This window comes from Oncorhynchus kisutch, linkage group LG13 (genome assembly GCF_002021735.2).
Source record: "Oncorhynchus kisutch isolate 150728-3 linkage group LG13, Okis_V2, whole genome shotgun sequence".
NCBI classification, from domain to species: domain Eukaryota; kingdom Metazoa; phylum Chordata; class Actinopteri; order Salmoniformes; family Salmonidae; genus Oncorhynchus; species Oncorhynchus kisutch.
The window spans coordinates 58,245,373-58,268,494 of NC_034186.2; the positions used below are offsets into that span (position 1 = coordinate 58,245,373).

The 23,122-nt window shown below is 42.7% G+C and overlaps 2 protein-coding genes across 5 annotated transcripts in view; one reads left to right on the top strand and one right to left on the bottom strand.

Moving 5' to 3' along the window:
* Positions 1-17,490, top strand: part of LOC109902100 (gamma-aminobutyric acid type B receptor subunit 1) — a 51,880-nt gene extending 34,390 nt beyond the window's left edge. For all 4 annotated transcript variants that reach the window (XM_031786679.1, XM_031786682.1, XM_031786683.1 and 1 more), the window contains 12 exons: positions 157-402; positions 767-830; positions 1,662-1,739; positions 4,542-4,692; positions 5,283-5,415; positions 5,702-5,818; positions 6,991-7,098; positions 11,650-11,743; positions 12,356-12,483; positions 13,967-14,095; positions 14,299-14,442; positions 14,860-17,490. In XM_031786679.1, coding sequence (XP_031642539.1) covers positions 157-402; positions 767-830; positions 1,662-1,739; positions 4,542-4,692; positions 5,283-5,415; positions 5,702-5,818; positions 6,991-7,098; positions 11,650-11,743; positions 12,356-12,483; positions 13,967-14,095; positions 14,299-14,442; positions 14,860-15,150 — 1,683 coding nt within the window. In that variant the 3' untranslated portion in view covers positions 15,151-17,490. The remainder of the gene's footprint in view (positions 1-156; positions 403-766; positions 831-1,661; positions 1,740-4,541; positions 4,693-5,282; positions 5,416-5,701; positions 5,819-6,990; positions 7,099-11,649; positions 11,744-12,355; positions 12,484-13,966; positions 14,096-14,298; positions 14,443-14,859) is intronic.
* A 2,407-nt stretch (positions 17,491-19,897) lies between these two features.
* LOC109901472 (tumor necrosis factor) lies at positions 19,898-21,926 on the bottom strand. The gene is made up of 4 exons (XM_020497470.2): positions 21,567-21,926; positions 21,429-21,477; positions 21,232-21,291; positions 19,898-20,835 (listed from the first exon to the last, which is right to left on the bottom strand). The coding sequence occupies exons 1-4, from the start codon at positions 21,756-21,758 to the stop codon at positions 20,396-20,398; spliced, it is 741 nt and encodes a 246-aa protein (XP_020353059.1). The 5' UTR covers positions 21,759-21,926; the 3' UTR covers positions 19,898-20,395.
* Between the last annotated feature and the right edge of the window lie 1,196 nt (positions 21,927-23,122).

Consider the following 23,122-nt stretch of genomic DNA (forward strand, 5'->3'; position numbering starts at 1 on the left):
TAAATCTAAGTTGACCCTAATACAACTAACATAGTGATTCTAATTATATAAATGTCACACTAATGAGTTTGGTGGACAATAGTTCAGTTTGAAAGCCACACGAATGGTGACGCTCATATATCAACTCCTCCCCTTCCCGATGTCTGGTCCAATCAGACCTCTCAGGAGTTCCTGGGGGCGTTGATGAACCGGCTGGGGGGTAAGAACCCGGAAGAGACAGGGGGCTTCCAGGAGGCCCCTCTGGCCTACGACGCTGTCTGGGCCCTGGCCCTGGCCCTCAACAAGACTGTGGCCCCTCTGAAGGCCAAAGGCCGCAGGCTGGAGGACTTCAACTACAACAACCATGACATCACAGCAGAGATCTACCGCGCCCTCAACACCAGCTCATTTGAAGGCGTGTCTGTGAGTACAGGAGGGAGGGCCATCCAGTAGAATATACTAGGGCCATGTTCATTAGGGCACAAAATGTTTGAAAACCTTTTGCAATGGAAAACGCAAATGAGTGTTTCTTATTATACAAGTCCAGGTAGTCCAACCCTGGTTGGAGGATTAACACACCTGATTCAACTACTAAACGTATCATCAAGCCCTTGGTTAGTTGAATATGGTGTGTTAGGAATGGGTTGGAGCAAAAGCCTGCATACCCTATTTGTCCCAGGGACCGGATTAGAGAACACGTGTGTAATGTATGTATTGGCTCATTCAATAAGTCTGAATGGATGACAGTAGATTTCTGACTTGATGTAGCACTTTTCTTCTCCTTCAGGGCCATGTGGTGTTTGATGCCCAGGGTTCCAGGATGGCGATGACCCTTATTGAGCAACTGCAAGGTAAAGTCATCTATCACCATTTCAACCATATTTCAGACTTTCCTTGTTCTGGATATCCTACAGTAGTGTTTTGTTTTTTTAAATGAGAAAGAATCATTGACATTCTGTTGCGGAGCGATTGAATGTCAGCCAGTCCAGTCCGTGCATCAAGATCAAGGCTGTCTGCTGAAGCTTTTCTTACTTTCACTCCGTTCTCACCCGTGTTGATTTGAGAGCAAAGCGTTTTTTTGGGGGGGACAGGCAAATTGTGTTTATTTCTGAGTCAAGCCTTCAGTCTAATTGGAAGAGGCCTGGACCGAAGCTAAAGTGGCATATTATTGTGTACCTTTGTTCTTTTTGGAGCCCTAATGGATAACGAAAAAATAATCATCCTACTTCTGCCTGCATCACTGGGTGGCATTTCGCGTGCTGCCGTGCTAGTGACGAGGTCGGGTAATCGGGGTTAATACATTAAAAGCCTTGACTTGAATTTGTGAATTATTCTGGTCAGTATTCATGGTTAAAGGATGCCACATATTCATTCTCTCCCTCTGTCTTTCTTTCCCTGTGGTAGCTCTGTGTCGGTACCTCTCTCTGTGTCGTCTCGATCTCTTCGTTCCACTTTTTCCCCCTCTTCTCTCTTTCTCTCTATTTGTGGATCTGAAATGTTCTGCCGTGCACTTCCGTAGCCTTCTTTTCATAATGATGTTTTGATCTGTCGTTCTTTTTCAAAGTGTTTCTTTTGTTTGTTGTCGTTTGAACCCTTCATAACCCAAGGACATTATGTAGGCTGGAAAGAAAGAGGATCTGAGAAGATGTTAATTGAACTATCTTCTCCCTCTCGCTGTGTAGGAGGCAGTTATAAGAAGATTGGATACTACGACAGCTCTCAGAAGAATCTCTCCTGGTTCGGCAACGATGTGTGGATAGGTGGGGCGGAGTTGATTACGTTTGTCTTTGTCAGGCTTCCTGTGTATGTCTCTCTCTCTCTCTCTGTGTGGGTGGGTGTGTGTGTGTGTGTGTGTGTGTGTGTGTGTGTGTGTGTGTGACTGTCTCACTGTGAGTCATCTATGTAACCATCTATCTCGTTCCCCTCACATTAGACCTACTGTTACGCCTACTCTTTAACTAAGCCCGCGATGCCTCCATCCATCATTTCCATGTCAGACAAATCACCACTTCTGGCTTTAAAAGCAATCATTTGGACCCTCATCCTCCTTCACCCAGAATTAGTTTACGCCCACAGCCCAGTGGCCAGACCATGGCAGTCAGGAAAGCCTGACCCCACCTACACTTCTTCACTTTAGGAAAGTTCAACATCCACCACAGCCACAGAGCGTGACACTGTCTGCAGAGAAATACTGTTACTGTCGATTTGCTTCAGCCACACCAAGACAAATGTTGTAGTTCAGTTGTTTACCGGCCCAGCCCTCCCTTGAGAGGTGACACACTTGTGCCTGGGCTCAGAATTACTGCACCGCTAATCAATCGTGCATGCTGGGAGTCCAGAGAGAGGGCACCGTTGTAGACATTTAAGGAAACGATTTGTTGCCAAGGCTTAGCTTAGCCTCCGAGGGGAGCGGGGCTAATGGGTCCAATCAGAGACGACTATATGGTGACCTGTATCTATCTCTGTCCTTCACAAGGCCGACTTACTGTAGGGCTGAGTTTGGTGGTCTTACTGTTCTGTAGTGTGACAGGAGTGAGCTTGGTGAGGATGGTTTGTTCCAGAGGTGATGGAGGGGAGTCTAGTTTTCTGGAGTGTGATAGAGGTTAGTTTGTTCCAGAGAGGATGGAGGGGAGTCTAGTTTTCTGGAGTGTGATAGAGGTTAGTTTGTTCCAGAGGTGGTGGAGGGGAGTCTAGTTTTCTGGAGTGTGATAGAGGTTAGTTTGCTATAGAGGTGACGGTGTTAAGATTAGTTGACCCGCACGCTCTTAGAAAAAGGGTTCTAAAGGGTTCTTCAGCTGTCCCTATTGGAGAACCTTTTTAGGTTCCATGTAAAAACCCTTTTTGGTTTCAACCATTTTGGGTTCCATGTAGAAGCCTCTGTGGACAGCCAAATGACCCTTTTAGATTTTAGATGGCACCTTTTATTCTAAGTGTGTACAGTAACAGAGGTGAGTCAAGATTACTGGTGAGTCGTTTTCCACGTCATTTCAACAACAAAAAAACGTTATGACGCTGAATCAAAAAGTCATCCACATTTTTTCAACCAACTTTGATCCTAAATACAATGGGGAAATTCTTTGTTGATTTCATGTTGAATTCACATTAGTTGACAACTCAGTCAAATGTAAATCAAAACTAGACATTGAACTGATGTCTGTAACCAGTGGGAGAGTTGAGGTTAGTTTGCTATAGAGATGACGGAGGTGAGTTTAGTTTGTTCTTGAGGTAACGGAGGTGAGTTTAGTTTGTTCTTGAGGTAACGGAGGTGAGTTTAGTTTGTTCTTGAGGTAACGGAGGTGAGTTTAGTTTGTTCTTGAGGTAAAGGAGGTGAGTTTAGTTTGTTCTTGAGGTAAAGGAGGGGAGTTTAGTTTGTTCTAGAGGTAACGGAGGTGAGTTTAGTTTGTTCTAGAGGTAATTGAGGTGAGTTTAGTTTGTTCTAGAGGTAATTGAGGTGAGTTTAGTTTGTTCTAGAGGTAACGGAGGTGACCCCTTGTTGAATTACTCCGTCACTTTCTTTCTCTCTTCGCGGTCGCCCCTAACAACCACTTCAACTCAGCTGTCTTCCTAATCACTGTGGCAACTGTTACAGAGCTTGGTCTCCATGGCAACACCCTGTCCTGATTCCTTGATCAAGGACGGAGGAAGGTTTAAACAGTGCAAACCCATCAGCTGACAGGACAGTGCTCGCTCTCTCATCAATGCACACAAGAACACACCCATCTTCTCACAGCCGTTATTCTGTTCTTAGACAGGATGTCTCAGATGTCACTTTAGGCAAGTCAGTGTGATATCGCTGAAACCGTCAAACCAAATGTGGGCGCCCTGGTATTGTGACACCCCTGGGGCTCGACACTGTGTCACCCTCTTCCTGACATGGACACGTCACCACACACTGACACAAGTCCATGTCACTGTCACCGCCCTTACATAAGGACACAGTGACACCCACACCCCGAGAAGCTGTCAGGATCTGCAGGCAGAGCTGGATTTAGACAGACAGGAGGATACAGAGAGAAATCAGAGACAGATAAAGTCAGTCAGCTGCACTTTCAACCATCTCCTACCTTGAAAGAACCAATGCCTATTTTTTGGTTACTTTTTAGTTATGCACATGTTTTGAGATATTTAGGGTGAACACGTCCTGATTTCCACATCTGTCCTCGTTTTTTCTAAATTTCATTGAATTAAATCATTGGTTACTGTGTAAATTGATTGTGCCAATTTCATTTGATCCTTTAGGTTGGTGTCTGTAGAGGTTACTGAGTGTAGTGCCCTCCCTGTTCAAATTCTGATTTTGATCTTAATTCAAAACATAATTGTCCTTTTGCCCTGTTCTGTTCTGAGTGACATCAAGTACAGTACAGTAGACTGTCTGTCTCTTTAAGGCATGGATGGACTAACCTCTGTCCTGCCTTTCTTTCTTTCTTTCTCTCTCTCTCTCTCTCTCTCTCTCTCTCTCTCTCTCTCTCTCTCTCTCTCTCTCTCTCTCTCTCTCTCTCTCTCTCTCTCTCGCTCTCTCTATCTCTGTCTCTCTCTCTCTCTCTCTCTCTCTCTCTGTTCAGGTGCCGGGCCCCCGGCTGACTCGACAATAGTCATTGAGGAGTTTAGGTACCTCTCTCAGAAGCTGTTTGCTGCTGTGTCTGTCTTCGCTGGTCTGGGCATCCTGCTGGGCATCGTCTGTCTGACCTTCAACATCTACAACAGCAACGTCCGGTAAGATTATAACTTTATTTCCACTCCAGAGGGAATTTATCTCGCACATTTAAGCAACACTGTCATCGTAGGCCTGTCTTTGTACATAAGAATGTGTTCTTAACTGACTTGCCTGGTTAAAGGTTCAATCAAAATAGATTACAGCTAGAAAAACAGCTAGCAATTCATCATCAACAATTCATCATCAACAATTCATCATCAGCAATTCATCATCAACAATTCATCATCAACAATTCATCATCAACAATTCATCATCATCAATTCATCATCATCAATTCATCATCATCACACTGGGTCGAGTATGACTGTCTTCCTGGTGGGTCCTGCTTGTAGGTCTTCAGATGGCTGTGGGCAAGTGATAGTCACGTCTATGTCGACATTTGGCATTACTGTCTCCAATCCATGCAGAATGCCTTGTCACTTTGCATTCAGTGACAAAATATACCACGTTTATGACATTGTTTTGATGCTGTTGTGACAAGTAGTTCCAATGCAGTGTTACGGACAGTGCACGTGAAACAGTCCCTTTGTGGGTTTCTGTCTATATTCTCTGGCCTTTCTTCATACCCTCTCTGTGTGTGTTGTGCCAGGTACATCCAGAACTCCCAGCCCTACCTGAACAACATGACGGCAGTGGGTTGTATGATGGCCCTGGCTGCTGTGTTTCCCCTGGGGATCGACGGACACCACATCCACAGGTCCCAGTTCCCTGTGGTCTGTCAGGTAATGCAGCCAAAGCCTTGGGAATGGGTGGTTCTTCTGGTGCTAGAGTAGAGGGATGTGCTGTGATGGCTTGTCAGAGGAAATTATTTATCTCTGTTTCTCATATTCTCTCTCTCTCTCTCTCTCTCTCTCTCTCTCTCTCTCTCTCTCTCTCTCTCTCTCTCTCTCTCATTATCAATTCAGTTGTTGCTTTATTGGCATAATAAAAATTGCATTTGCATTGCCAAAGCATCAAAAAAGTGAAATATTGAATCAACAAAATCGCTCTCTCTCCCTCTCTGTCTAGTTCCGTCTGTGGCTGCTCGGCCTGGGCTTCAGTCTGGCCTATGGCAGCATGTTCACCAAGATTTGGTGGGTACACAATCTCTTCACAAAGAAGGAGGAGAAGAAGGAGAAGAGGAAGGTAAGCCTTTTAGGAGGACCAGAGGAGGGAACAGGGAAGCTTCAGTCTACAGTACTGAGTGTGTGGTGTTGGCAGATAACACAATACATAAGCCGCTGGGAGATGTGCTTTACTCTGCATGTTAAAGTATCTCTGTATATCCTCTACTGTGGGATGTACTGCAGTAGAGTCGAGTACAGTAGAGTCGAGTACAGTAGAGTCGAGTAGAGCAGCGTACGACAGGCTTGAAACAGACAGGAGTAACACAGACACACACACTCACTCACACTCATACAGAGAGATACCTTCACACACACTCACTCCCTCTTACCCGTGATGCTCACACTTTCGGCTTGATTACGTATGCATGTGTGTGTCCTTTCTAAGATAGTGTGTCCTGAAGCTAGGGAGACACTGCGAGTGTGTGATGTGTTGTGGGAATTCTTCTAAGACCTAATCAGGAGAATGAGAGATTAAGCCATTTATGGAGCATTTATGAATATGTATGAGTATTAAAGTTCTATGTGGAAATCCAACCTTCGGGGGCTTTATTAGTTGAGCCAATGCAAGACGAATCAGGTTGACTTTCAACTCTCTTTAATGGCCGTGCAAGGGCAATTTGCCAAAGAGCTCTGTGAAAGTACTTTAAAAAGTTTCCAAGTCAGAATATGGCAAGACTAGTGAAGGCAGTCAAATCATTTCATGCACTTGGAGAGAAGAGGTGACAAGGTCTATGCGATACGGTTTGGTTATGTCTGGGGTGAACGGTTGCAGGGCTAGAAGCAAGCCAGAATGAAGTGATGGAAAATGAAGAAGCATGTTGTTTATTTTGCTTATATCATTTTTTGGGGCCCAATTTCTTCTTGATATGTTACACATTCAAAAACCACTGTTGTGCATATAGCATCCACTGCCTAGAAACTCCTCAATTTACACTTAGAATATTTCAACAGTATTGTCTAAATGCCAATGAATTTATGTGTGCTTTGTTTAACCAGGGAAGCCCATTGACATGTATCTCTTTTTAAAGGGAGCTCTGATAACTTAAGTATTCTGTGCTGATACACGTATACAATACTGTACTCTGTTGGCACTTTATCTACTGTATGCTTGAGCCCTTTTGTCCTTGTTTGTGGACTCACTGCATTACCCTTGGTCCTTGGATTGTGATTGGTTCTCCTGTATCCCTGCAGCACCTGGAGCCATGGAAACTCTATGCAACAGTTGGAGTGTTACTAGCCATAGACGTCCTGTCACTCATGATTTGGCAGATTGTGGATCCTTTACACATCACAGTAGAGGTACAATGACACTGTCGCATCGGTCACACCCCTGGACCTTTTTCCTAATGCTGTTGTTTTAGTCTGAATTCAAAATGGATTCAATTGTTGTTGTTTTTGTCACCCATCTACACACAATACCCCATAATGACCAAATGAAAACATGTTTTTAGATTTTATTTAGCAAATTTATTGCAACTTAAATACAGATATCTCATTTACATAAGTATTCACAACCCTGGGTCAGTACTTTGTAGAAAGAAGCACCTTTGGCAGCGATTACAGTGGTGAGTCTTTCTGGGTCTCTAGAGCTTTCCACACCTAGATTATGCAACATTTGCTCATTGTTCTTTTCAAAATTCTTCAACTCTGTAAAATTGGTTGTTTATCATTGCTAGAGATCCATTTTCAGGTCTTGCAATAGATTTTCAAGCAGATTTAACTCGGCCACTCAGGAACATTCACTGTCTTCTTGGTAAGCAACTCCAGTGTAGAGACTATATACAGAGGGGAAAACGGTACAGAGTCAATGTGCTGGGGCACCGGTTATTTGAGGTAATACAGTTGAAGTCGGACGTTTACATACACCTTAGCAAAAATAAATTTAAACTCAGTTTTTCACAATTCCTGACATTTATTCAGAGTAAAAATTCCCTGTCTTAGGTCAGTTAGGATCACCACTTTATTTTAAGAATGTGAAATGTCAGAATAATAGTAGAGAGAAATATTTATTTCAGCTTTTATTTCTTTCTTTCATCACATTCCCAGTGGGTCAGAAGTTTACATACACCTTCCACAAGCTTCCCACAATAAGTTGGGTGAATTTTGGCCCATTCCTCCTGACAGAGCTGGTGTAACTGAGTCAGGCTTCCTTGCTCACAAACACTTTTTCAGTTCTGCCCACAAATTTTATATGGAATTGAGGCCAGGGCTTTGTGATGGCCACTCCAATACCTTGACTTTGTTGTCCTTAAGCCATTTTGCCACAACTTTGGAAGTATGCTTGGGGTCATTGTCCATTTGGAAGACCCCACTCATGTCTTGAAATGTTGCTTCAATATATCCACATAATTTTCCCCCTTCATGATGCCATCTATTTTGTGAAGTGCACCAGTCCCTCCTTCAGTAAAGCACCCCCAAAACATGATGCTGCCACCCCCGTGCTTCATGGTTGGGATGATGTTTTTCGGCTTGCAAGCCTCCCCCTTTTTCCTTCAAACATAACAATGGTCATTATGGCCAAACAGTTCCATTTTTGTTTCATCAGACCAGAGGACATTTCTCTAAAAAAGTCAGATCTTTGTCCCCATGTGCAGTTGCAAACCGTAGTCTGATGTTTTGAAGCAGTGGTTTCTTCCTTGCTGAGCGGCCTTTCAGGTTATGTCGATATAGGACTCGTTTTACTGTGGATATAGATACTTTTGTACCTGTTTCCTCCAGCATCTTCACAAGGTCCTATGCTGACGTTCTGGGATTGATTTGCACTTTTCACACCAAAGTACGTTCATCTCTAGGAGACAGAACGCGTCTCCTCCTTGAGCGGTATGACGGCTAAGTGATCCCATGGTGCTTATACTTGCATACTATTGTTTGTACAGATGAACGTGGTACATTTTGACTTTCTCATGATGTCAAGGAAAGAGTCACTGAGTTTGAAGGTAGGCCTTGAAATACATCCACAGGGACACCTCAAATTGACTCAAATGATGTCAATTAGCCTATCAGAAGATTCTAAAGCCATGACATCATTTTCTGGAATTTTCCAAGCTGTTTAAAGGCACAGTCAATTTAGTGTATGTAAACTTCTGACCCACTGGAATTACTGCAGTGAATTATAAGTGAAATAATCTGTCTGTAAACAATTGTTGGAAAAATTACTTGTGTCATGCACAAAGTAGATGTCCTAACCGACTTGCCAAAACTATAGTTTAACAAGAAATTTGTGGAGTGGTTGAAAAACAAGTTTTAATGACTCCACCCTAAGTGTATGTAAACCTCCGACTGAGGATCTGAGGACCCATGCTAAATCGTTTCAGTCTCCTGAGGGGGAATAGGCTTTGTCGTGCCCTCTTCACGACTGTCTTAGTGTGTTTGGACCATGATAGTTTGTTGATGATGTGGACACCAAGGAACTTGAAGCTCTCAACCTGCTCCACTGCAGCTCCGTCGATGAGAATGGGGGTGCTCGGTCCTCTTTTTCCTGTAGTCCACAATCATCTCTTTTGTCTCGATCATGTTGAGGGAGAGGTTGTTGTCCTGGCACCACACGGCCAGGTCTCTAAATCTCCTGCCTATAGGCTGTCTCGTCGTTGTCGTTGATCAGGCCTACCACTGGTATGTCATCGGCAAACTTAATGATGGTGTTGGAGTCGTGCCTGGCCATGCAGTCATGAGTGAACAGGGAGTACAGGAGGGGACTGAGCACACACCCCTGAGGGGCCCCTGTGTTGAGGATCAGCGTGGTGAATGTATTGTTACCTACCCTTACCACCTGGGGGAGGCCCGTCAGGAAGTCCAGAATCTAGTTGCAGAGGGAGATGTTTAGTCCCAGGGGCCTTAGCTTATTGATGAGCAATAGCTTGAGACTTCCTTAGATATCGTGCACCAGCTGTTATTTACAAAAATACATAGTCCGCCGCCCCTTGTCTTACCAGACGCCATTGTTCTATCCTGCCAGTGCAGTGTATAACCAGCCCGCTGTATGTTGATAGTGTCTTCGTTCAACCTTGAAACATAAGATATTACAGTTTTGAATGTCCCGTTGGTAGTTTAATCTTCAGCGTAGGTCATCTATTTTATTGTCCAAAGATTGCACATTTGCTTGCAGAATGGAAGGAAGTGGGGGTTTATTCAATCGCCTACAAATTCTCAGAAGGCAGCCCGCCCTCCGGCCCCTTTTTCTCCGCCTCCACGCAAATCACGGGGATCTGGGCCTGTTCCCAAGAAAGCAGTATATTGTTTGCGTCAAACTCATCAAAGTCGTTCAAGGAAAAAAAGGATTCTGCCAGTCCGTGGTGAATAATCGCAATCCTGATGTCCAGCAGTGATTTTCGGTCATAAGAGACAGTAGCGGCAACATTATGTACAAACTCAGTAAAAAAATAAGTTACAAACAAAAAACACAATCGGTTGGGGGCACATAAAACGTATGCCTTCTCCGGTGCCAACCCACTGTTCCCCGGTAGGCCGTTATTGTAAATAAGAATTTGTTCTTAACTGACTTGCCTAGTTAAATAAAGGTTAAATAACAAAATGTTGGAGTAATAACATTGTTGATATATCCTCAGTTTTCTCCTTTCACATCCATTAAACTCTGTAACCGGTTTAAAGTCACCTTATGGTGAAATCCCTGATTGGTTTCCTTCCTCTCCGGCAACTGGGTCTATTGATACACCATCCAAAGTGTAAGTTAATAACTTCACCATGCTCAAAGGGATATTCAATGTCTGCTTTTTACATTTTTACCCATCTACCAGTAGGCTTTTTTTGTGAGGCATTGAAAAACCTCTGTGGTCTTTGCGGTTGAATCTGTGTTTGAGATTCACTACTTAACTGAGGGATCTTACAGATAATTGTATATGTGGGGTACAGAGATGAGGTAGTCATTCAAAAATCATGTTCAACACTATTGTTGCATACAAGAGTGAGTCCATGCAACTTTACTACTGAACTTATTTAAGCTTGCCATTAAAAAGGGTTGAATACTTATTGATTCAAAACATTTCAGCTTTTAATTTTCTATTCATTTGTAAACATTTCTAAAAACATAATTCCACTTTGACATCATGGGTTATTGTGTGTCGGCCAGTGACCAAAAATTAAAATTCTGGCTGTAACTCAACAAAATTCTATATTAAAAAGGTACTCGCACATCTGAGCTGTCTTTTTTGAGGGGGCATGGTAACAGAAGAAATAAGAAACCCACACACCACTCTTGATAGTATCACTGTTCTTTAGTAAGCTTTTATGTATTGGCCACACGGCCTTCGTCAGGCTGTAACACAACAAGATGTGGAAAAAGTCAAGGGGTGTGAATGCATTCTGTATTCTATGTGGCATTAGCTTTCGTATGTTAGCACTGTCACATGTCTGGTATTCAACAAAATATTCTTTCTTTGATGTCAGTCATCTTGTTGTTTGTTTACTTTTACTTGTCAGTTTTAAAGTTAATAAATTGCGGATATCACAACGGAATGTCTTTCACTCTGTCTCCCGTTCTCTCTCACTTTCCCTCTCACTTCCTCTCTCTCTCCCTCGCTCCCTGTCCCTCGCTCCCTGTCTCTCTCTCTCCCTATCCCTCTCACTTCCTCTCTCTCTCCCTCGCTCCCTGTCCCTCGCTCCCTGTCTTTCGCTCCCTGTCTCTCGCTCCCTGTCCCTCGCTCCCTGTCTCTCGCTCCCTGTCTCTCGCTCCCTGTCTCTCGCTCCCTGTCTCTCGCTCCCTGTCTCTCGCTCCCTGTCTCTCTCTCTCCGTCTCTCGCTCCCTGTCTCTCTCTCTCCCTGTCTCGTTCTCCCTGTCTCTCTCTCTCATTCTCTCTTTCTCTCACTTCCTCCCCCCACCCTCTCTCCGAGTAGAAGTTCACTAGGGAGGCCCCTAAAGGAGACTTGGATGTCCTGATTCAGCCCCTCCTGGAGCACTGCACCTCAGAGAAGATGAACACATGGCTCGGTATCCCTCCTCTATTCCCTACTCCTTCTCTCGCTCACTCCCTCATTCCCTCTTTTTTTCACTCTCTCACTCCCTCAATCCCCAGTCCATTCATTGTAAATTAAACACTCCTCGTATCTCAGCCCCCCACATTAGCTCTTTCTCTCTTTTTTTTTGTCTGACCCCACTTTTCTTCCCCTCCTCTCACTCACTCAAGTCAGTCATTCCCCGCCTTTATCTTTCCCCATACGCTTTCGTTTTATCTTCTCCTTTCATCTGTCTTTCTCTCACTATCACCATACTGCCTCTCTTCCTGACAGTGGCAGCTCTTCTGAATGCATAATACTATCAAATTCAAATAATATGGGTCACAAACTGTGCCATTGCCCCATAGCATTCCCTCTCTGTGCTATGCAAATATATTGTCACCCCATTGAGCGACGTAATGAAAGAACAATGGACACTTGGACAGAAGAAATAAAGGGGGAATATGCATTTCCTTCAGTCAACTGCCTAACATCACTCCATCGTCTTCACTTTCCATCTCGCTCTCGCTCTCTCATTCTCTATCTCTCTCTTTCTCTCTCTCTCTCTCTCTCTTTCTTTCTCTCTCTCTCTCTATCTCTCCACCAGGTGTAGTGTATGGCTACAAGGGACTACTGCTGTTGCTGGGGATATTTCTAGCCTACGAGACCAAGTCTGTTTCCACGGAGAAGATCAATGACCATCGAGCCGTGGGGATGGCTATTTACAACGTGGCTGTGAGTCTCAACCATCACAGGGGGAGTGCTCTGGTTTCCGCTCTGCATTTTAGGCAGTCCATCGAGCGAATGATCTCCAAGCAACAATTAACTATTGGTAGAAAGATAGCAGGGGCTAGACATTGTCTCTGTGGGGACATGAGATTCAATGATTCGTCAGTGCATAATGATGACATACTGCTAAGACTCATTATTTCTGGTGGTAAGCATGTGCTCATAAATTTATTTTTGGAAGACATATTTTTGCATAAGGCAAAGCATTAGTGCTATACTTAAACAATGATTTGAATTTGATTTGAATCGGTGAAGGATCATCACCAATAGAGAGCAGCGATAACATACCATTGCACCATCTAAGTGTTGCAAACAAGTAGCCATAGCCATTCGGTAATCCTACTCACACAGGTGTAATCCTACTCACACAGGTGTAATCCTACTCACACAGGTGTAATCTTACTCACACAGGTGTAATCCTACTCACACGGGTAATCCTACGCACACAGGGGTAATCCTACTCACGCAGGTGTAATCCTACTCACGCAGGTGTAATCCTACTCACACAGGTGTAATCCTACTCACACGGGTAATCCTACGCACACAGGGGTAATCCTACTCACACAGGTGTAATCCTACTCACACAGGTGTAATCCTACTCACACAGGTGTAATCCTACTCACACAGGCGAGCAAATCCATTAAATGTCTGGTAATGTAGACTATTGCTGGGAAAAAAAAAACACTGCTCTTATAGGGGCAAACATTTGTATAACTTTAGCTTTAGGCTGGGTTTCTATTTCTGCTCAACAATGTGCAAACATTTTAGTACTCTCTGAACAATGATTTACCTAATTGCCAGAATTTGCCCAGATTCCCATCTCAAAACAGCTTAATGAGGAACCAAAACACTTATGACTGCAAACCACCCACAGTTTTACATCTTTTGACTGCGCATTTGCTGTGGGGCAGTTGTGCAATTATGAAGTACATACAGTCGGTTTTTTTTGCAAAGCAAAGGAAAGAACATTTAATTGATCAATCATTCATAAAGCTTTGATGAAATTGTTAAACACAGCTGCAATTCCAGACAAAGGGAAAGCATAGATGTTGATTTCACAATTTTTTTTTATTGTGTGTATTTCGTGGTGTAATACACGCAGATAAATGATACATTTCCCTACATAAATGGTGCCCTGTATGAGATCGACTCCTTTAAAATAAATCTGCAAAGGCCTCCTTGTTGGGAAGCAGAGAGCTTTTGTAAGGCTTGATATTGTGATGATGTGCCAGTATGGTACTGCTAACCTGCTACTTCATCTATGACTTTTTAATGATGTTTTCATATTGGGAACCTCGTTGGAATGATAAGCAGTTGCCGAGCGTTTTTTGAGATCTTATTTTCCTCTTTCACCTCTCCCTTGATATTTACCTCTTTGTTTCTCTCCCTCTCTCTCTTTCTATATCCCCCCCCCCCCCCGTCTCTGCAGGTGTTGTGCATGATCACGGCTCCCGTCACTATGATCCTCACGTCACAGCAGGATGCTTCCTTTGCCTTTGCCGCGTTGGCCATAGTGTTCTCTGTCTACATCACGCTGGTGGTGCTCTTTGTGCCCAAGGTACACTATACTGTGTAGAATAGGCCTGCGTCCCAAAAGGCACCCTATAGCAACAGTATTTAATGTATACTTGCATCAGCACTGGGAAAACAAAGTCTCAATACTTTCCTCAATGTTAACATTTCCAAATTCACATATAGTATATGGTTCTTCTCTGTCTCTCTGGCTGTGTAGAAATAATGTTATACTCTATTCTATTCTAGATGCGCAGGCTGATTACGCGTGGTGAGTGGCAGTCGGAGCAGCAGGACACGCTGAAGACCGGCTCGTCCACCAACAACAACGACGAGGAGAAGTCTCGCCAGCTGGAGAGAGAGAACCGTGAGCTGCAGAAGATCATACAGGAGGTACAGTACATGTGTTTTGATACACCTTAGCTGTCAACATAGAATCACAATACATCTAGATTGAAATATGTCTAATACGTATAATATACATCTGAATTATTGGAACTAGTAATCAATCATTCAACCAATCTTTATCATACAGGTGGTACTACAATACACACTCACTTTGATACCTTAGATATCAAAATACAATCACAATGCATCTATTAAAATACATCTAATATGTCTGAATTATTTGACCAAACAATCATTCATTATGTTATATTTTACTAAGAGATACATTTGGTTTGATTAAAACATGATTGCTACATAAGGAATACATGTCTAATTCATACTCAGTGAATGATTTATAAATGATTTAGCTTTACCCATGAGTGTCCAGTATTAATAAGACCTCTCCCTCTTCCGTGCTCTCAGAAAGAGCAGAGGGTATCGGAGCTCCGCAACCAGCTGGTTGAGAGACAGGCCCTGCGCAACCGACGACGGCCCTCATCCGGCACCAATCAGAACCACAGCAACCCGTCCCCGCCCTCTTCCCAGCCAGACCCCAAGTCTCTCCTGCCCCCACCCGGTTACCCCAACCCTGCGTCGGACAATCACTCCTCCTTACCGCCCTCCTTCTCCAACTCCTCCAACCTGTACCAGGCGGACAGCAAGATAAGTCGCAACCACTGTCACAACAGCCAGATCCCCCTGCTCTACAAGTGAAGGGGGGGGGGGGGGGCTGGAAGAGCGCAGAGCACCCTGAGGAACGAACACACATGGAGGCACTGTGACTTTCACTTGTTAAGGAAAAAGAGCACAAGCTACTGACATTGACAGAGTGAGTAGAGGCGCACGACGGCAGAGGACTTTTCCATTCACTACAGGCTGCTGTGAGGCGAGTCAGCCGGGGTAACACCATTCTTTCTCACAGTCATTCTCACTGTGGGGACCTGAAGCACTTATGACTAGTAATACGAGTTATTGAATAAGAGACGAGCACATCCCAGAATAACCCTCAGTCTACTTGTGGAGACAAGAAAATGGACAGATCTCCCCTTTTCACTCCTCCTCTTTCCTCCTTCCCTTTGTTTGTTTCCTCGTTCTGTTGTGCAGATGTATCTAGGATCTCCGGGAGGACTTTGTGTACTGTGTGTGTTTGCTCCTTTATGACTCCCGTCTCTATTTGTCTCTTTTTGACTCCCGTCTCTGCCTATTTGTCTTCTGTTTGTTGAAATAGCGAAGCACCTGGTAATTGATTAATATTGTTATTGCATAATGTATGATATGTTATGTCATGGATTCAGTGTTGTGCCCTATATCTATTTAGTTCAATAGTTGTTTTTTTTGGGGTGTGGGGGGGGGGGGGTAAAGGGGTGGAAACGGTTCAAATGCAATTAGAGTGGAAAAAACAGCACAGTTTCCCTGTGAATTCAATATCAAGACGCCATCTAAACTCAGTGTAAAGTCATCCTAACTGACAGTGAATTGCCAACATTATAGCCATATGCAGTAGAGGGTTTTGGAATGGACACCCACATTTTGGGACAATAGCAAGATATTTGTGGATGTTTTGCTGTACACATATTCAAGTACAGCTTTGTATCTTCAATCACATGTTTGCTGTTATATGCTCTTGAATAGATGAAACCCATTTGATAAGAAACTAGTGTAATGTGATATGTAACCTAATCCATTTTCTATGGATCATCTTTTTGAACATTTTCAATTGGACTTGAATGGATATGTTCCGGCGATATGAACTTTCTTGGACACATCAGAGATATTCAAAGGTAGCTCAACCTCCTAAAGATTTTAAACGGCATATGTATTATGCATCAGTCTTCCGAGCCTTTTTTATTTTCTTTGTCTTTAGGGGAAAACAGATTTTAGTGACAATCTGTATATAAATGTAAATGTGAGGGTACATGCCTGTCACCCGTTGGTCTTATATTTGACGTTTCTTTCCGAATTGTCCCTCCAATTTTAGCTTTGTACAACCACATTTGTGAATGTGATGACGAAGAGTGTATGTAACGGATTCTGACATGCGTCTACGACAGTTAATATATATGTACAATCTCATTCGTTAGCAATTCATCCAAATGTATGAAGCAATGATATAACACAGCTTTATTGGCAAGTTACGTAAGTGACGATACTTTTCCAAATAGCGTGATCTCATGTTGCACTATAGTTCAAGACGTAACAGGGTTTCAGGTCAGGATTTTGTTGCCGTTCTAATGACATACTGTAGCTCAGGGTATAGGAAAGTGAGATATACAACCTCTCCATAGGAAGTTATTGGATGAAATAGTCCATATGTATTAACTGTACATGGATGACATTGGGTAATATTGTAATATATGTATGCGAAGATTATTTAGAGAAATATACTCTTGCACATGTATGAATATACACTGAGTGTACAAAACATTAGGAACACCTTCCTAATATTGAGTTGCAGCCCCTTTTGCCCTCAGGACAGCCTCAATTCGTCGGGGCACGGCCTACAAGGTGTTGAAAGCTTTCCACTGGGATGCTGGCCCATGTTGACTCGAATGCTTCTCACAGTTGTGTCAAGTTGGCTGGATGTCTTTTGGGTGGTGGACAATTCTTGATACACACGGGAAACTGTTGTGAAAAATCCAGAGTGTTGCAGTTCTTGACACACTCAAGCCGGTGTGCCTGGCACCTACTACCGTACCCTGTTCAAAGGCACTTTGTCTTGCCCATTCACCCTCTGAATGGTTCACATACACAATCCATGTTTCAATGGTCTGAAGGCTTAAAAATCCTTCTCCTCCCCTTCATCTACACTGATTGAAGTGGATTGAACAGGTGACGTCAATAAGGGATCATAGCTTTTACCTGGACTCACTTGTTCAGTCTATGTCATGGAAAAAGCAGGTATTCTTAATGTTTTGTACACTCAGTCTATACAACTGGATTTTAAGATATTTGTATACACTATATTTACAATTTTAAATGTTGATATATTTCAGATTATATGTATTCAAATATATGGATAATCATAGTAAAATAAACCCATTGTTTTTCACTGAATTTGTGTATCATGTTGTGTTCAATTGGACTAATAATTAACATAATTTCATGTAAACACCCTCATATACCCTGAAATACGACAAAACACTTCATTATACTTTGAATGGGCATTTTATGACAGACAATATGTGGTATCATAACCATGTCCAAAGGGACACGCATGTCACACACAGCTGTTTTAACCACTAGATGTCACCATCAGTTAATGACACCTAAGGGATTCCGTTATCACAGTTTCTCAATCGCTTCGGGCTAATTTTTTGAAACAGTCTTAACATTCTCTAAACTGTAAGTGCAATTGTCACAACAGTTTTATGGAACATCACAACTCTATTGCATGTCTGCAAAATGTAGTAACTCACCCAAAACATTTAATTAATGCTTCAAAACCATAGTTATTGTGTCAATAAATTGTCCAATACCACCAAAATGAAACGTTTTTTTTTTGTTCATCGTGTGAGCCCTATTGGTCAAAATGTTTAGATGTTTTTTCACCATGGCAGTCAACCCTGGAAGTGTTTGTTATATACAAATGGCAGTTTTGTTCTACTTTTTTTTGTTGACACTGACTGCTTACTGTACTATACAAGAATGTCCGTTTTGTCTAGCGGAATGCTATTGTGTATCACACTGAGCTTTTTAGAGACCGATTTCAACAGTAGGTCGAAGTTTACTGGGGAAAGTCAATGCTGTAGTACACAGAAAAAGGATATGCACATTTATAGGTATACAGTACACTTATTTTTGTAGCAATGTGTTACAAGTAAATAGAAATTCACATTTGCATGTCCATTTTGACAAGTCATATATAGTGAACAGAAAATTTGCCACAAAATGACATCCATGCAACAACAAAAAAAAATAAAAACCCCACAACATTGTAAAAAAATTAAAATAAATTGTACCTCTTCATAGTACGTACCACTACAAGTTCCCACCTTCTTGGTGGACATCCTGTCGCTCTTGTTGGTCTGGCCAGAGAATCGTGGGAAATGGCAATCTCATCTTGGGACAATAGTTTTATTATAAAAAATGGTTGTAACTTTATTTAACTAGGCAGTTAAGTTAAGAACAAATTATTATTTACAATGAGGTCCTACCCCGGCCAAACCCGGACAACGCTGGGCCAATTGTGCGCTGCCCAATGGGACTCCCAATCCACATCTTTCTTTCTTTCTCTCTCTCGGAGGAGGACCTGAGCCCTAGGACCATGCCTCAGGACTACCTGGCTTGATGACTCCTTGCTGTCCCCAGTCCACCTGGTCGTGCTGCTGCTGCAGTTTCAGCTGGTCTGCCTAAAGCTATGGAACCCTGACCTGTTCACCGGACGTGCTACCTGTCCCAGACCTGCTGTTTTCAACTTTCTAGAGACAGCAGGAGTGGTTGAGAAACTTTGAATGATTGGCAATGAAAAGCCAACAGACTTTTACTCCTGAGGAACTGACCTGTTGCACCCTCGACAACCACTGTGATTATTATTATTTGACCCTGCAGGTCATCTATGAACATTTGAACATCTTGACCATGTTCTGTCATAATCTCCATCCGGCACAGCCAGAAGAGAACTGGCCACCCCTCGTTGCCTGGTTCCTCTCTAGGTTTCTTCCTAGGTTCTGGCCTTTCTAGGGAGTTTTTCCTAGCTACCGTGCTTCTACACCTGCATTGCTTGCTGTTTGGGGTTTTAGGCTGGGTTTCTGTACAGCACTTTGAGATATCAGCTGATGTAAAGAAGGGCTTTATAAATCAATTTGATTTGATTTGATTTTGAATGTGATACAGACAGGATGTTTGTGGGACAAACACATTTTCTCATGCACATACAGTATTTCAGCTCAGATGTTTACAGCCCCATCCACCCACACACCTGACTGACTGAAAACCTATGATGCTTTTGAGGAGGAGGAAGAAAGTCAGTAGGGGAATCCCCAGGCATGGCATATGTGGGCCATCTCACCTGACACAGCAGGAGAAAAAAACACAAAAGGGAATTTCCCTTGTTTTGGTCTGAAGTTATTGGGGAGGCACTTTGTTTCACAGTTTCTGGTGCAAAGCTGCTCAAGAACAGACGTAGGGCTTTAATTCAATCTGCATTGCAGAAGTTCAGCGTTACAGAGTGATTGAAATTTAAAGGCACTGTTCCCGCTTTAGCAGAGACTGCATTCACTGTAAACGCTGCAGATGTCGGGTCAATCTGAAATGACCTTTACATGTCTATCGCGGAGTCTGTAACGCTTCAAATGTATAGAATGAATAGAGCCCTTAGTGTTCATTTACTGCTAAATTCAAAACCTATTTACCCTCAACCACATGAGACAGTTAGATATGGCCAGACCCCCCGTCCCCGTCTCCCCCGTCTCCCCCGTCTCCCCCCGTCCCCTCCAAACTGTACAATTAAATATAATCAAACTTTGAGAAGATTTGGAATTTATTCGTTGATTCAAGCACACTGAATAGGTGACAAATAAAATACAACACAATCACATTTAAATAAACATTAGTACATCAGTACATTAAATAAAATAACTTAATATTGTAGTACTGTATTCTGATAGGCCTAGTATAGGCTACTGCTAGACTTATGTGAATCAAGATAACTTATACTACACTACACCACAGTAGCCTGTTGTATTTTCAAATAAATAGTAAATATCATTTTTTAAGTTAATATAAATAACCGGAAGTCATAATATTATTTGGAGCAAAGTCTACAATACAGAGAATGGACAATCATGTGTGGACAAACAATAATCATTTCTCAAACTGTTGCAGTTTACAAAAATAACCATTAAGATTAGACCAATCTCCTTTGAGATGGCTCAGTTACCATAAAATTGCAACACTAAAATAAGAGTTTTAACATAAAACTGTTTTAAAAAATATTAATCTCTGGCCTGCCTCTCTCTCATCACAGTGCAAACACACCAAAGAAGTTCTTGCCCTGCTCTGGCTCCACGTCGGTCAGTCGATTGGTCTCAGTCCACAGTTTGTCCCCTTCATTCAGCTGAAACACCGCACCAAGGTAAACTGCATTGTACCAGCCTTCGCCAATTTTGGACTCAGCATCACCGTAGTTTCGTTGACAAACTGACCTTACCCCGCTAAGAAGATTAGCATTAACCCCGATGGAGTCCGAATAGCGCCAAATAATGTGACTCAGAGGAGTGGTATGCTCGCCCGGGCCATTACACTTGACCCTAAATGAAGCCTGGCTGTAAACGAAGAAGAGCCCAGTGTGTGGGATGAGGATTTGGTTCCCCTGTAGCTCGAACCCGCCCTGGGAAAAAGCCTGGCCGTCATCCTTTCTCCACTGCACGGTGTCAGCGGTAAGATTAGGATTGTATTCACCTGGCAGTAGAGGGACAGACAGTTTCATTGTTACAACTTTGAGGCCCCGGGATCCAACTGGTAGCTATTTCTTCTTACAAAGCTCTTATCAATTTGCTCTGGTGGCAACAAGAGAAAAGCTAATGATTAAGCAACCTCTTTGCTTCCTTGTGTTATGGTTTCGTTTTTGTCAATGGGAATGTTTGAAAAAAATCCCAGGGCTTCTCCAATAGAAACACTTACTAGCCCACTAGACACCGTTTCAAACCTTAAACCTTGTTTTTGAATGGGGATGTTTAAAAAGAATCCCCTAGCTTCTACAATGGAAAGACACTAAGAAATGCTAGCCCACGAGACATTTGCTAACCTTCAACAGACACAGTCAAGGCTGGCTGCAAAAGGCTGTAGGTCACTCACCCTCTAAATGGATGGCTGCTTTTGCATTGCCGGCAATCTGCTTCAATGTATGGTGGGTGTCTGAGGGAGAGAAACATACGAGACATAAATAACACAAGCAAAAGCCACGACGTCGCCTACAACCGTAACCTTTGATTAAAGCAATTATAGTGAGAAGCAATTCAATGAAAAGGGGCATCTGTCAATCAAATAATCACCTTTTGCACCAATGAGTATCTCCAGTTGAGGCTCCGTTTCTTCCTGCATCTGTGAAATCAACCAAGAGGATGTTAGTTGGTTGCACGGTCCTCTACTTCAGAAATGTGGTAAATATTGGCCCCATTAGAGTGCCTTACCGTTGCCAGTCTACCATGCTGACACCATGCAAAGAGTAGGGCTGCTGCCGCACATAGAACTGCTATTAAGAGGACCCCACACAGCCTCCATAGCCAACCTCTGGAGGCCTTTCCCTCAGCAACAGCTGTCACCGTTGTGTTGTACACAGGGCCCCTCTCCATGTCTTCAGGTGTCATCGCATACCCTTCCATACTGCTGTTGAACGAGGTTCAAACTCTTGGCTCTTGGTGGCAGTGAAAAAGTCTAGCGACTGAATATTTGCCCGAATATCTCCTAAATATATTTTTTTGTTTTGACAGAGTTGTAGCTTGATAGGTGTCCTGTGTTTTGCTCGTTTGTTAGAATGGACTTCTGCCAGAAGCCCTGTCGTTTTTATGCTCGGCCTGCTACTAGCACAAAAGGGGAAACTCCAGTGATGTCACCCAGTGAGTGGAGACATAGCAGGGTAGCAGCAGAAAACTGGCTGTGGAGAGATGGTTATGGTTCAAAGGAAAATAAAATCCACCGACCAGCTCCACCAAACTGGGATTCCAATGGGTAGGTGTGGTTGCAGGATGGGGTTAAGGCAAAACAGGACGTGCAACTTGAATGTGAATTACTTGTGCAACGATGTAGTTTTTTCTATTTGGTAACCAGAATGTACGGCAACTTCTCAGCTATATACTGAAACTGCATTTACATAAAACAAGGAATTCTCAATAAGTCACCCGTATAATTATGTAATTACACAATGCGTTTGAATAAACTCCATGGTATCTTTGCTACTTAATGTAAAGTGTAGCAAAGCCACTTACAGTATCTTGACTTGAACTTAGTTTGTGATTTCTATTCAGTCTCATTCACCAGCTGTTTGTAATACTATATGTCTAGTAATTGCCATACATTTCAAATAGTAAACAATGAAAATATTTATTGATTACATAGAACTTGTTGCACTGAAGTTGTTAATAACTGGATGTAAATGAAATGCTTCTACAGCTACACAATCACAATACATTTGAGGGTATACAAGGACAGGCTCAGGAGAAACAAAAAATACTTGTAAATATCCCTCTTTTTGTTTCAGAACTGGTTTCGTACATAAACCTTTCCAAACCTCTAAACAGGTTTTTGACTTCTCTTTATTGACCCAATCTGGCTTCCTTATTTCGCTGCCCTCCCTGACTGGTTGAGCGAGTTCGGAGCAGAACGCGGTTTATTTGTGGGATTTCCATCACCCATACACTACCTGATCTGAGTTCTGTTTGCATATTGTTTCATCTAATTTCTGTTTCTGTTAAGATCAGCTTTCAATTAGTGATGAAACAAGCACTGTATAGCTTCCAAACATGGTTAAAACGATCATTTTGATCGTATTTGCATCCATAGCTCTGTCTATGAATGTGAGAGTGGTTATACTTAAGTTTGAATTCTCTGTTGTTTCTTGCTTTCTTCTTTAGTCATGTTTTGTTGTTGTAAGGGGTATTGAGGCTTTTGTTAAATGCACTTTAAATAAACTGTGATTTGATGATTTACATTTCGCCAGTCCCAGTCCTTGGCTGTCTACCAAAACAAG